General features: G+C 42.2%; 1 protein-coding gene across 5 annotated transcripts in view; it reads right to left on the minus strand.

The window, feature by feature from the left end:
- MTDH (metadherin) overlaps window positions 1–13,691 on the minus strand; it is a 59,038-nt gene extending 45,347 nt beyond the window's left edge. For all 5 annotated transcript variants that reach the window (XM_080802360.1, XM_080802358.1, XM_080802359.1 and 2 more), the window contains exon 1: window positions 12,837–13,691. In XM_080802360.1, coding sequence (XP_080658486.1) covers window positions 12,837–13,217 — 381 coding nt within the window. In that variant the 5' untranslated portion in view covers window positions 13,218–13,691. The remainder of the gene's footprint in view (window positions 1–12,836) is intronic.
- Between the last annotated feature and the right edge of the window lie 243 nt (window positions 13,692–13,934).

The following is a 13,934-nucleotide window of genomic DNA, read 5'->3' on the forward strand; positions in this document are numbered from 1 at the left end:
GAGGACCAGATCTGGTCTGTGGACCATAGTTTGTTGGCCTCTGATTAGAGTATCTCTAATGTCCCTTGTAATTCTAATTACTATAATTATCTAATGGTTCTACTGTTCTGGGGTTAAGAAATTTACCAGTCCACTGCTACAGCTTAAGAAAGGCTACCTCAGCTTTGACACTCCTCTAAAATAATGATAGTTCTTAGAGGTGCCCATGATTAAGATTAAGTCTGTGAATTCCAAATCTGGTTTTTAATTAGAGTCACTCATTCTGGGGGCTAAACCCCACCTACCCCCCCCCCAAAAACATTTCTGAGCTCTATCACCAGAAATGTATTTAGGATTCAGGAGTTTAAAGAATGGGGTGCAGGTATCTGTATTCTAACCTCTTCTTTATGGATTCTACTACTTCTTTTCACTTGCCTAGTCTCCTCATATTCCAACACAGTGAGTTAGTAAATCAATATACATTCGTTTCAGTTGCCTTATTTCCCATTCTTACAGAAAAGACTTCCACCAACCAGATTACTCACTATAGCCGAGCCAAACTCAAGAAAACAATACGAATGTTCAATTTTCTACAACTTGACTTTCCTTGAGTTTGTTCAAAATTATCAGGGACATACAGTTAGAGAAAGAGACCATTAATATTCTAAAACCCCATTTGTAGGCTTCCCAAAGATTTATGGCAGAAAAACCAAAACAAAAGCAGTCTTTTAGCTGATGAAATTTCCAATTAATCCCAATTTAATCAGCTGGCTCTTAAGCAACTTATTGAAGTCAGATGCCAAAACCAGGTCTCCTCATTCTTCATTCAGTTTTCTTTCTCCTGTGCTGTTTTGTCACTTTCCTGCTGCTTCCTCTAATCCGCCTTCCTGTGTATGTATATGTGTATGTTTGGGATGGAGGGGCAGGGATACTACAAAGAGAAGGTAAGAAAACCCTGAAAGGAATTTGGACTTAGAGCCATAATAACAACAAGAATAGGGGCACCTGGGTGGCTCAGTGGGTTAAAGCTTCTGTCTTCAGCTCAGGTCATGATCCCAGGGTCCATGGCTCTCTGCTCAGCAGGGAGCCTGCTTCCCCTCTCCTCTCTGCCTGCCTCTCTGCCTACTTGTGATTTGTCTGTCAAATAAATAAATAAATAAAATCTTAAAAAAAAAAAAACAACAACAGGAATATAAAACTGTTTAATTCTACTTTCTAATATCACCGTCTTACTTGTCAATTCTCATATGCTAGTTCTTAGTTCATACTATCCTCTTTAGCCAGACCTTTTCTGATTTCCCATGGTTGGCTTTACCTTCCTATACAAGCCTTAGGACACCTGAGCCATCTTGCAGCTCCAACTTCAGTTTCCCACCTCTAACTGGCAGCTCACAAGCTTACATTTCTAAAAACTTCACTTAGCTAATCCCTTCAGGAAACTTTCCATCATAGTCACTCAGACAGCACTTCCATTTTACTCATGTAAATGACTACACTAACTCATTTTAGCTTATCTATCAACTGCTAAAAGGTGAGAAATTAAGTGGTTAAAAATACCTAAAAAGTTCAATGCAATTGCTTTGAGACCAACTGCAAACACTGCTGATACAGCTTCCCAAATGAAAGATGAAACAACCTTTCCTCTTAATCAACTAGGAAGTCTGAAGTCCTGTGTCAGTGACTTACAAAGGGAATACTCAGTTTCCATTTCACAGACTCTAAAATGACCACCATGCAAGAGGTTGGTCCCACACGGCAGACCTCTGCCAATTTTACTTCCTTCTTTGCAACAGAATAAACTGAAGCAATGGCTGTGACCGTAGCTGTTCCTCTGTCTACGCAGATTTCCCAATATTCCACTAACCCTCGGGCTTTAAATAGCTCTCGCTACTACTAGGAGCAACAACTCCCCCCAAATGCCTGATATGAAACAATAAGCCTCCTTTCCCAAGAATAAAGTCAAAGAACTCTCGGGCAGCAGGAGAAAAGGATACACTATGGTGGCTATGCCTCTTCTACGCATCAGAAACACTAATCTGTTCTCTTACTCCACTAGCTGGAGAAGGCCGCATCCTGGAAAATCGTTAACCGTATTTAAATCAGCAAATCCAGTAACGGAAGCATATCATGTAAATCTGCTCACATGAAAAGTAACTAACTGCAAACCAACACTTTAATTTTTAAATTTTATTTATTTATTTTTAATTTTTTTTAAAGTCTTTTTTTTTTCATTTATTTGACAGAGAGATAGAGAGCACAAGTAGGCAGAGAGGCAGACAGAGAGGAGGAAGCAGGCTTCCCGCTGAGCAGAGAGCCCGATGAGGGGCTCGATCCCAGGACCCTGAGATCGTGACCTGAGCCGAAGGCAGAGGCTTAACCCACTGAGCCACCCAGGCGCCCCCAAACCAACACTTTAAATACAACCTGACTGCCAGTCAGGGTTTTACACAAAAGTATTCTCTTTTCTCATCATGAAGCCTTAATATATATGGTGTGTTTCCATAGATTAGCAACTACATGGGCCTCTTATTGCATGCTAGTATAAAATTTTCTAGAACACTCTGAGGGTTCCTTTCAGGGCCAACCAAGGTTAATTTCATATATAGCATACAATCTATATTTTAAATTAGACAAGAATATCCTCCAAATCTGATGAAAATCAACTAGTAACAGAAGAATGACATAATCATTTCTTATACGGATAAACTCCGTGTAGGCATCGCTGTGTCTGCCTTATTATTATATATTCCCCAACTCCCACGCCAGATTCTTTCAAAAAGAACATTGTGTATGTGTGTGTGTGTGTTGGGAGGGGTGGTGATAAACCAGAATGAAAATACCTAGCTGACAAGAAAATAAAATGCAGAAGAGGGACACATAGAGGAATAGGGTCTCTTATTTAATAATGCCTGATTTAAAGGAAAGAAAATTCTTCATGTCAGTCAACCTTCAAATTATTAAGTCCATACAATTCCATAAACATTTATTAAGTACTTAAGTACCAGGCACTGGGCTAGGGACCTCAGGAACAAGGACAAATGAAAGGAATTTGCCCTCCAGGCGTGTTGAAGTTCAGAATAAGAAGATATGCTGAACAGACATCTACGCCATTTGAGCAGCCTGCACATATTTGTAGAACTGATTCTAAATTGCAAAAGAATCCACCTCTAAGATAAGCATACATGAAGTTTAACATTCGACTTTTAAAATGAAATCATTTAGGCATTGGGCTCTCTGCTCAGCAGGGAGCCTGCTTCTCTCTCTGCCTGCCTACTTGTGATCTGTCAAATGAATAAATAAAATCTTAAAAAAAAAAAGAAATCATTTAGAATCCCATTTTCACTTAGCTATGTAAATTTTATTTCTAGACATAAAATATAAAAACCATGACTTCAAATTACTTGGAAACGCCTTAAGTTTAGAAACTAGAAGGGCAGTCTACCAACTACAAAAAAAAAAAAAAAAAAAAAAAGGAATATGAAAAGACCATGGGCTTTGGAACTGGACAAAACTGGGATCAAGACTTGACTTCTGCATTTACTCCTTGTGGTTATAAGCATTTTCCTTGACTTAACACTGGATTTCATCATCTGTAATATTTAAAAAAAAAGTATGTACTTGTCTTATACAAGTTTCTTATTAAAATGACAATAAAAGAGAGAACACGGCTATGACGGCTCATATCCCCATCCCCATGTTCTAGCATTCAGGTCACTTTTCAAACCAGCGAGCTCAAAACAAATGTTACTAGGTCTTGGTGGTTAAGAGGACCAACAAACAGTACACGTGTTCAGTACTCCAGACCCAAATTCTTTTGGGAAGTTAACAGAATACAAATGATAAGTAAATGTATCCTCTCAGAGGCCAGAAATAGTCCCGACTTGCTCTAGAGACAGCAATGTAATATTATCTTTCTTTAAAAAAAACAAAAAACTGCTTATAGTTTCACCATTTTCTAAGAGAAGAAAATTGTATCATATTCACTTATGTTCATTCACTCAACATCCAGTAAGTGAACACAGTAGAGTAATATGTAGAACCCTTAAAACTGTGAAACAAAGATAAGTGAGGCCCAATCGCTGCCTTCAAAAAGCTTAGAACCTAGCAAAGGAAGAAGGTAACATCACATATTAAAATACAAAACAAAAGGTCTATTTTACCCCCTCCTCCCTACCCCTGTAACCCCACCCCTTAAAGGCAAACAGTATGGGTTTTGAAGGCAAGCTGAAACCAGAGTCGAATTCTCAAATGCGTGCCACCCTAGAGAAGTTACTACTTCACTGGAGTTTCAATTTTCTTGGCTTAAAGTTATACTGAACATACAAGAAACATATGTGTATATACTACACCCTTCCTAAAGAAGATAAAAGGCAAGATGTTACAGAAATTCAAGGTGCATCATCTTTAGCTGATAGATTAGATAGCCTGACAATAACTGGTAATTTCCAAGTATGTGCCATGTGCCAAGTACCTTGCCAGATGCTTTATACACATCAACTTATCTGATGAACAAGACCTTGCCTCAGTCAGGTTTAGTCTGAAGAGTTCTTTTTTTTTTTTTTAAAGATTTTATTTATTTATTTATTTGACAGAGAGAGAGAGAGAGAGATCACAAGTAAGCAGAGAGAGAGAGAGGAGGAGAAGCAGGCTCCCCGCCAAGCAGAGAGCCCGATGCGGGGCTCGATCCCAGGACCCCGAGATCATGACCCGAGCCGAAGGCAGAGGCCTAACCCACTGAGCCACCCAGGCGCCCCATAGTCTGAAGAGTTCTGATAGAAATTCATGATAGAACAATTCCTCGTCATTTATTTATTTATTTATTTTTTAAAGATTTTATTTATTTATTTGACAGACAGAGATCACAAGTAGGCAGAGAGGCAGGCAGAGAGAGAGGAGGAAGCAGGCTCCCTGCTGAGCAGAGAGCCGGATGCGGGACTCCATCCCAGGACCCTGGGATCATGACCTGAGCTGAAGGCAGACGCTTCAACCCACTGAGCCACCCAGGTTCCCTCCTTGTCATTTATTTGAAAGCACAAATTTTTTGTCTTTCCTCTGCCTAATGTGAATATATCAATCACATAAACTAAATACACAATAAACTACAGCTTCAATCATAGTAACTTATGAAATTATTTTTTTTAAAGATTTTATTTATTTATTGGACAGACAAAGATCACAAGTAGGCAGAGAGGCAGGCAGAGAGAGGAGGAAGCAGGCTCCCAGGCGCCCCACTTATGAAATTATTTTTAAATTCAACTCCAGGGCGCTTGGGTGGCTCAGTGGGTTAAGCCTCTGCCTTCGGCTCAGGTCATGGTCTCAGGGTCCTGGGATCGAGTCCTGCATCAGGCTCTCTGCTCCGCAGGGAGCCTGCTTCCTCCTCTCTCTGCCTGCCTCTCTCTCTCTCTGTCTGCCTCTCTGCCTACTTGTGATCTCTCTGTCAAATAAATAAATAAAATCTTAAAAATAAATAAATAAATAAATAAATTCAACTCCAATTTTAAACTCTTAATAACTGAGAGAACAATCTTACAAACACGGCCTATAATTCAAATTTGCAAAATCTTGCTGTATATCCTGAGATATTTCCTTTAGTGGTAAAGATCCTTTTTGCCTTCTAAGCAGCTAGCCAAAGACTCAACTCTTTTCAGGGATTCCAGATTACCTGTTGACTGCATCAGGGATGCTCAGAGCTACTTTCATAGGATAGAGAGATGACTCTCCATACCTGTCACCTGGCCAAATTATACTAAGAGGATTTCTGAAGAATTCAATATAGTATTACTGGTTTCTAAGGTTTGACTTCTGATGGGTACTGAGGTAAGAACTATATATGATACAGCAGAGACACAGCCATGTACTTTCTCAGAGCTTGTTGGATGCCCTCTGGAATACTGGCGTTCTGTGGCACAGTTTGAAAACGACTAGCATAGCTGGAGAGAAAAAAGTAAACTTTAAAACTGGTCAAATAACACCAATTCCTCACTTAGAGTTCTTGAGTTTGCCTGAATAATAATAATTTAAAGATACTGTCAAAGCTTTCATGAACTTGAGAAGTACGGCATTAATCAGTAATGCCCAAATGCAAAAGAAACCCCAAGTGTTCAGAGGGTTTATTGCTGTTCTCGGTATCAAAGATAAGCAGAACTATTAAAGGTCTTTTCTACTAGGCCTCTGGCAGGATAAAATGACAAGATGAAAAAGCCCTGTCATGCAACCAAGCAAATGGGAGCCAAAATTCTGGAGCTTCGGTAAAAGTCGTTAAAATTTTCAGTGTAAACTTCTGATTCTAAAAGTAAATTTTAAAAGAAATACACAGAGTTGTAATTCACTGGGAAAACTGGATTTGTTCTCTGAATGCAAACATGCTAGGAAAACCTGAGAGGTACAACAGAAATAACAGTTGAGTTTGTAGACTAATGATCAGGATACTGTGTAGCCTTTGAAACTCCTTTGCTCTATCACCTTGAATAAGTTATTTAATTTTTATGAATCTCAAGATTCCTTTCCTGTACAATAGGGAATATTTGTTTTAACTATGACTCGAGATTTTTTTCATCGAATGATAATTTTTATTTACTTATTTTCAAATGACTATTCTTTTAGTATTTAGAACTAAGGGGACCAGTGAACAGAGGTAAAAAGAAAATCCTATAATGTAGGTGGCAAGTGACATAATTTACCTTTACTAATACCTGGGGGTGATATAGCAAAACCACTACTTAAGAATAAAAAAACGTTGGGGCGCCTGGGTGGCTCAGTGGGTTAAAGCCTCTGCCTTCGGCTCAGGTCATGATCCCAGGGCTCTCTGCTCGGCAGGGAGCCTGCTTCCTCCTCTCTCTGCCTGCCTCTCTGCCTACTTGTGATCTGTCTCTGCCAAAGAAATAAATAAAATCTTAAAAAAAAAAAAATAAAATAAAAAAAAGTAGTTCTGTTGGAGTATCTTAAAAGATTAATTTATTTAGCCAAATAAACTATCTAATTAAACTGTGAGATATCATTATAGTTACTCTGTTCAGAATTCAGTTCAACAAATAATTATTAAAGACTCTTACATGTTTTGGGCACTGTATGCCACTGCATTTCGAGGCCAGCGAGGCTTTCCCCTACTGGAGGCAGAGGATCCCCCCCCAAAAATTACTGGATAAGTAAATAATATACAAACTGCGATACTTAAAATTTAAAAAATACCCACATATCAAAAATTGAGACAGAAAATAGAACAGGATGCCTATGTCAAATAGGGTGATCAGAAAATGATTATCTAGGAAGGTGAGTTTTAAGATCTACAGGCTGATTAGAATAGTGGGGTTAAAGATTACTCCAGAAGTGTTAATAATAGTTCACGTACAGGCACTGCGTTGTGAAGGAATTTGAGGAACTGAAAAAAGATCACTATAGCTAGAGGTAATAATGAGAGGAAATTAACTCAAAATCAACTTAGAAAGAAACGCAGGTGCTGGGCCACATATGAAAGAAGTTGAGGTTTAAAATGCAAAAGCCAGGGGCACCTGGGTGGCTCAGTGGGTTGGGGCCTCTGCCTTCAGCTCGGGTCATGGTCCCGGGGTCCTGGGATCGAGCCCCGCGTCGGGCTCTCTGCTCAGCGGGAAGCCTGCTTCCCTTCCTCTCTCTCTGCCTGCCTCTCTGCCTGCTTGTGATCTCTGTCTGTCAAATAAATAAATAAAAATCTTTAAAAAAAAATGCAAAAGCCACTGAAGTGTTGGTTTTAGACAAGTGTTGGCTTTAGGACTGGAGGCAGCCTGCAGAAGCTACTGCTACAAAAGTGAGCTAAGGAGCCAGATAACAGAACTGAGAGTAGTCAGACTGAATATACATCTTAGGAGATAAAGTGGATGGTATTTGCTCAAAGATTAGACATAAGGTAGGGAAGATACAAGGTGAGAGAAAGGGAAGAATCAAGAATGATTCTTAGATTTGGGGCTTGAATAACTGAATGGGTGGCAGTCATTTACCATTTATAGAAATGGAGACGACCGAGAGAAAGCAAGGAACCATGAGTTCTTTTGGAGACGTTAAAATCTGAGACAAATGCCAGATTTCCAACTGGAGAAGTCAAGCAGACACCAAGATATGAGGAGGTGAAAGGAAGGGTCCAATTACAGATACAGACTAGTACAAAGTTGATCCTCATTATTCAGGGATTCCATATTGGCAAGTTCACCTACTCACTAAAATTAATTTCTAATCCCAAAATCAATTTTGCTTCCCTGATCACTCATGGACGTTGCACAGAGCTGGGAAAAAAATCTCAGTTGCCCTACAGGTACATTCCTAGGCAATGCTCTGTTGTCTTTAGAAATCATAATAAAATACAAAGTAGATATATAAAAAAGAGAGACTAACTCTACCTGGGGAGCTAGAGAAGGCTTTATAGTGGAGAGAGAACCACAGCTGGGCCTTCCTTGAAGGATAGGTCAAAACTGTACAGATACAGAAAGAAAGACTTCCTAATGGAACAAAATAGTATGAATAAAGAGATACCGCAGTCTAGCTAATGGTAACGCATTTGGGATAATGGTTAAGAGATAAATCTAAGATGGGGTTACATCATGGCCACGTCCTAGACTGGATTTTACTCAACATGTGATGGGGAAACAACTGACAAGCTGTGAACATGGAAGTCATGATCAGAGCTAGGCTTTAAAAGATTTAACTAGCAGGAGTGGGTAGAAAGGAAAGGCAACAAAGCGACAGGAAGCAGGAAAACCAGTTAGGATGCTGTTAGTATAGTTGAAGCAAAAGGTAATGAAGTCCAAAAGTAGGGCAATGGCAATGAAACTGGAACAGAATTAAGAACTACAAAAGAAACGGCATACTATTAGAATGACTTATTGGCTGTAGAATGATGGACCTCACAAAATTTTAGTCTGAAGAAGCAAACACAGCCATCATCCACTGTAAAAATAAAAAGATGGCTCAGATGGCTGTTTACCAGGCATGAAGAATGGGAATGAGTTGTATAAATACACTGGCAGGGCATTACTTCATGCATTTCTGTAATTATTTATTGAGTGTCAAGCACCATGCAAGGTTATACAGCAGCAAACAAGACAAAACACTATTCACTGAGCTTACTGATATCAACAACTGCACTATGGCAAATCTTTATGAGAAATCCTACACTAATATAAAAATAACTTTTTCACTGAAATGAATTTTTATTGAAGTTGATCCTGGGTTATAGGCTTCCAGTTGAGATTCAAAACAATGATTGTTAAAGACCAGTTATCTGAGATCTCACATCTATCTAAAGCACTGCTCAGAATAAGTCAAGTTAAAAACATTTACCAAGTGCCTATTTAATACTCACATTGTACTACATGTCATGGAATATACATAACAATAATTTCCAAAAATCCCAAGAAATAAGCCCAGAGAAAAGTGCCACTCCCTCCACTTTAAATAGGGAAATAAACTGCATTCATACCTTAAAAAACCTATGCCAGGACATTATTAGGGGACAAAAACCAAAGTGATATAAAAATGTCAAAAAGTGCTTATAGGGAGATATTAAAGAGCTAAATAACACCTATTCTACAGATGAAAGTAAGTTATTAGAAACAAATTTTAAAAACTTGACTTGCGGGGCGCCTGGATGGCTCAGTGGGTTAAAGCCTCTGCCTTCAGCTCAGGTCATGATCCCAGGGTCCTGGGATCAAGCCCCGCATCAGGCTCTCTGCTCCGTGGAGAGCCTGCTTTCTCCTCTCTCTCTGCCTGCCTCTCTGCCTACTTGTGATCTCTGTCTGTCAAATAAATAAATAAAATCTTAAAACAAAACAAAACAAACTTGACTTGCAAAATTTGGACTGGCTTCAGAGAGAACTAAAAATAATGGGATAAAATGATGAACATAAAATATTTAAGTAAATATGTAATATCCTTTCACAAACCCATAGTAGTTTAGTTGGATCAGAGTAAGGTATATCCTAAAGTGCGTATCAGAATAATGTAGTAATGAAGAGACGGATTATAAGATTAAACACGATTCCACTTAGAAACCTCTCCTACTCTGTGGATCTTATGATCCTACACCAATGAGCGAATTTTAAACTAACAGCAAGGATTTACCAAGGCAGCTCGTTAAAAATGCAGATTCCCTGGACTCAGTTCCAGAGATCTGGAATTGATAAGATCTGTTCTGGTGCTCAGGAACCTATAAATTTTAATAAACATTCTAAGTAACTCTATTGCAAGTAGTCAGAGATAACATTTTGAGGAATTCTGCAGTATTTTAACTCAAGATTCTCAATTTATACACAAGACAAGCTAAACAGAGCAAGGTTAAATGCCTTACTTAAGTTTAGTCCCCATTCCTGCCAGGCTGACAGAGTTAAGTCTTCCTCTAATGGGCCTTTTCTGTTCCTTCAGCCTCTTCCACTACCTTGCTCCTACTCACATTCAAAACCGGATTATATGATAAATCCGTCCACAGCATCCTGGGCCCATAATGGGTCTGCACTGTTAAATTTTTTTTTTTTTTTTTTTTTTAGTGTATCTTTTTCCACAACTGGATCAAAAAGCTCCCTGGGGAGTAACTGAGCTTTTACTTTTGTATCCCCTTCACAATGAGACATATGAATATTGTATTCCTTTTTACTGCCTTCGATTTGCAAGCAGTATGCTGCTTTTCTCCAAGTAAATACTTAGCACAGTGTAAAGCATTTGAGTACTGCACAAATGGATACTTTCACTTTTCAATCCCATAGAGCAGTAATTTTCTGTGGGTCATACCTTGCAATGAAATGTGAAGCCAATCCGATGGGTCACAAATATCATTAAAGAAAAACAGAATGGTTTGGTATGTGTGTAGGGGGAGGGTGGAGACAGGTACTACAATGTAAAATGTGTTTCTTACTGAAAGCTGTAGTCAAAAAAAGTTTGAAAACTAGAATTTTGTTAATGTTGACAAGCTTCTCCAACACCTCTATACCATGAAGTAGGCAAAGATATTTTCTCACCCAATTAACATTCAACCATTTAATCAGTCATCCCATTCTCCATGCCCCAAAGATTAATATTAGATTTATTTATTCACTCACTTCCCCATTCCTTAACTAAGATGAAAAAGAGAAGCATTAAGTCCTAAGTGTGATGAGTCTTTTTCACAGGACAATTTTCACAGAAGCCTGTTCCTTCTTCAGACAGGTCATCTGAATGTTATGATGCACTTCGAATGGGATCCCGGGGCACCTGTCTCTGCACTCAAGTCTATCTGAAATTCTAGACATCCCAAACAGGGCTTTGCAATGTTCACAGCCTGCTTCATCTACACAGGGTTTAGGCTTACTAATGTATGTGGTTTTTCCAAGATCACCTTCTTTGCTTATTTTGGAGCCAAGTTCTCTGTGCCCACCATACATTCCTTTCTGGTAACCTCTGATGTGCTCAACAAATTTAATTACATATGTTCCAAATCAGTTCTATTTCCTCTTCTAACTTAAGGCAGACTTCATACTGACAAAGTTGTACCTTATCCAGATTTTGTATGTATCTTACATCCTCTTAATCAGCAGACAAAATGTGATCATTTACCTAGGTCTAATAATGCACCTTGTCACTTCTCCAATACTGACTTATTCTTTGTACTGGTACCAACAATACTCTCACTGCTTTAGTTTGAACTCAAATCCCACTTCTTCCAATCCCTTCAACAGAACTGGTCTCCCACCTTCCAGACCTCATTAACACCACTTGCGCTCCTACAACACCTGTCTTTTGTACTACAGGCATTACTTATGAATCCATCTCCTACACTAGTCTCCAGGATTGATTCGAACAACTCCTGTGTGGGTACCTCCCACTCCCCAACATAGACCACAGTGCATTTCACAAAGTATGGCCTTGGTTACATTTATTGTACTGAAAGGCAAAGGACTTAATTCAGTGTATATAAAAATGGGCTAAGAGCGGTTTCTAATTCTGCACACCCTCCAAACTCTGCTCAACTATGTTTTTAAAAAACAAAACTATATAAAATATCATGAGGAAACGGCAATAAAAAAATAAAAGAGAAAAGCATGATAAAATGGATGTGATACTCTCTTCATTTCCACACGTGGTCCGGTAAACGGGTGCCTAAATCGCTCTTTCAGACTGCACCATTCTGCTCTGTCATCCCCTTTTACTCTATTTCAAAACCTGAATGCGGTTTCACACCGCTGAATGTGCCTGAGCTCTCTCTCATGGGGCCATGTACCTCAAAGTATATAAGGCAACCGACTCCCTCCTGCCTTGCCTCCATCGGCCACATTCACAAGAACAGGAGTGGGCAACCATTTCCCTTAAACAGTCTAACTAAAATGGAAGCGCGTCTAGACCTGGGTACTTTTAATCCTCCGTAAGCCCCAGATTTTTTAGGTCATCGTATTTCCTCCACTGGCTACCGTCTCCATGTGACTTGACGCTGTCTTCCAGGCGCAGTCTTTCCACAACTTCCCAACACTACCTTAAGGTCCCATTACTCTCCACACACGCAGCCTACCCGGTAGGCCTCAAGAAGGGCTGGTATGTAATTCCGGCGGTCCAGGTCCCCGAAAGCTGCTTGACCTCTGGGCGCTTCAATTTAAACGTACCCCAAGCCGTCTAACTTCCTTCCTCGAAACTGGTCTTCCCCACCCGTCCTACACTTCCCCAGTCTCCACGATTCCCCAGTAACGTGTCCATCGATCACCTCCTCTAGCTAGAGAGATCAGAGTCCCAGCTCTGGACTAACCTCACTCTTTCCTTTTCCACTCCCGGCTGGGGCGGCTGGGGCTCGGTAGGGGTCGGCCTCCCGCTCTCTCGAGGCTTTCCACGCCGGCCCCTGGCCCCTAGTCTACCGCCGCTCCACCCCTACTCACTTTGGGCTTCTCGGGCAATTTCTTCCGGTTCTTCTTTTTCTGCTCCTCGCTCCTGAGATTCTTCAACAGGGCTAGATCGTCAGGAGCCGAGGCCGGCACTGCCGCCACCTCCTCCCGCTTGCGGGGCGGGCTCCTCCGCTTTTTCCGGGCGCCGGCGCAAGCCGCGGCCCAGCCGTAGCAGAGCAGGACGAGCAGCAGCAGCCCCAGCGCGCCGGTGCCCACCAGAATCACCCAGCCCGGGTACCGCTTCGGCTCCAGCCCCAGGTCGAGGCCCAGCTCGGTGCGCAAAAAGCCTAGGCCAACCGAAAGCATTTCCCGCAGCCGAGCGGAGCCTTCCTCGGCCTGCCGGGCCAGCTCGTCCTGCCAGCTCTGTGCAGCCATCTTCCCTCCGTCAGCGAGACTCGCAGGATGACGCCGGGGCGCACGGACGCTGTACAAGAGTCAGGGGAGGCGAAGAAGGGCCGGGCGGGACTGCCTCAGGCTGAGCGCATCGCGGCCGCCCCTCGCGCCGGAGCCGGGGATCGGCAGCTGCCGCCGCCAGGAGAGGGGGCTCCCAGGTCCCCCTAGTCAGCCTCGCTCCACCGCCGCCAAGAGGAGGGGGGCGGCGGGAGGGAGTGTCTCCAGTGGCGGCCGCTAAGCGGCGTCTCGGCGCCAGTGCCAGGCCCCGCCGTCGTCGCTCGGCGGAACAATGGCGGCTCCGGCCGCGATCCACGCCGCGCGCGGGGATGGCCGCGGGTCACGTGGACGCCATGGGCGGGACGTGGGTGTCACGTGGGCCCGGGCGGGGCGCGGCGGGGCGGGAGCCGTTGGGTCGAGGGCGCGGCTCCCGCAGTTGGCGGTGACCCGTCGTGGCCTAGGGGAGGCTCGGAGCCTGGGGATCGAAGACCTGGGGCGGGAGTCTGGGAGGGGTTAACGGCAGGAAGCCTCCGCGGGGTAGCTGGTGCCTCGGCGTTAGGAGACGTGGCGCTTTGGCTGAGTCCAGGGGAGGGGCTTTCGAGGAAGTCGGGGGTGGGGGGGAGAGGGGAGAGGGTGAAGAGCGTAAAAGCGGGTCGGGCGGCTGTTTAGGTCAAAGTCGCCGTAGTAGGTGTAGGTTTTCTC

The sequence above is a fragment of the Martes martes genome (assembly GCF_963455335.1).
Source record: "Martes martes genome assembly, chromosome: 4".
Lineage (NCBI taxonomy): Eukaryota > Metazoa > Chordata > Mammalia > Carnivora > Mustelidae > Martes > Martes martes.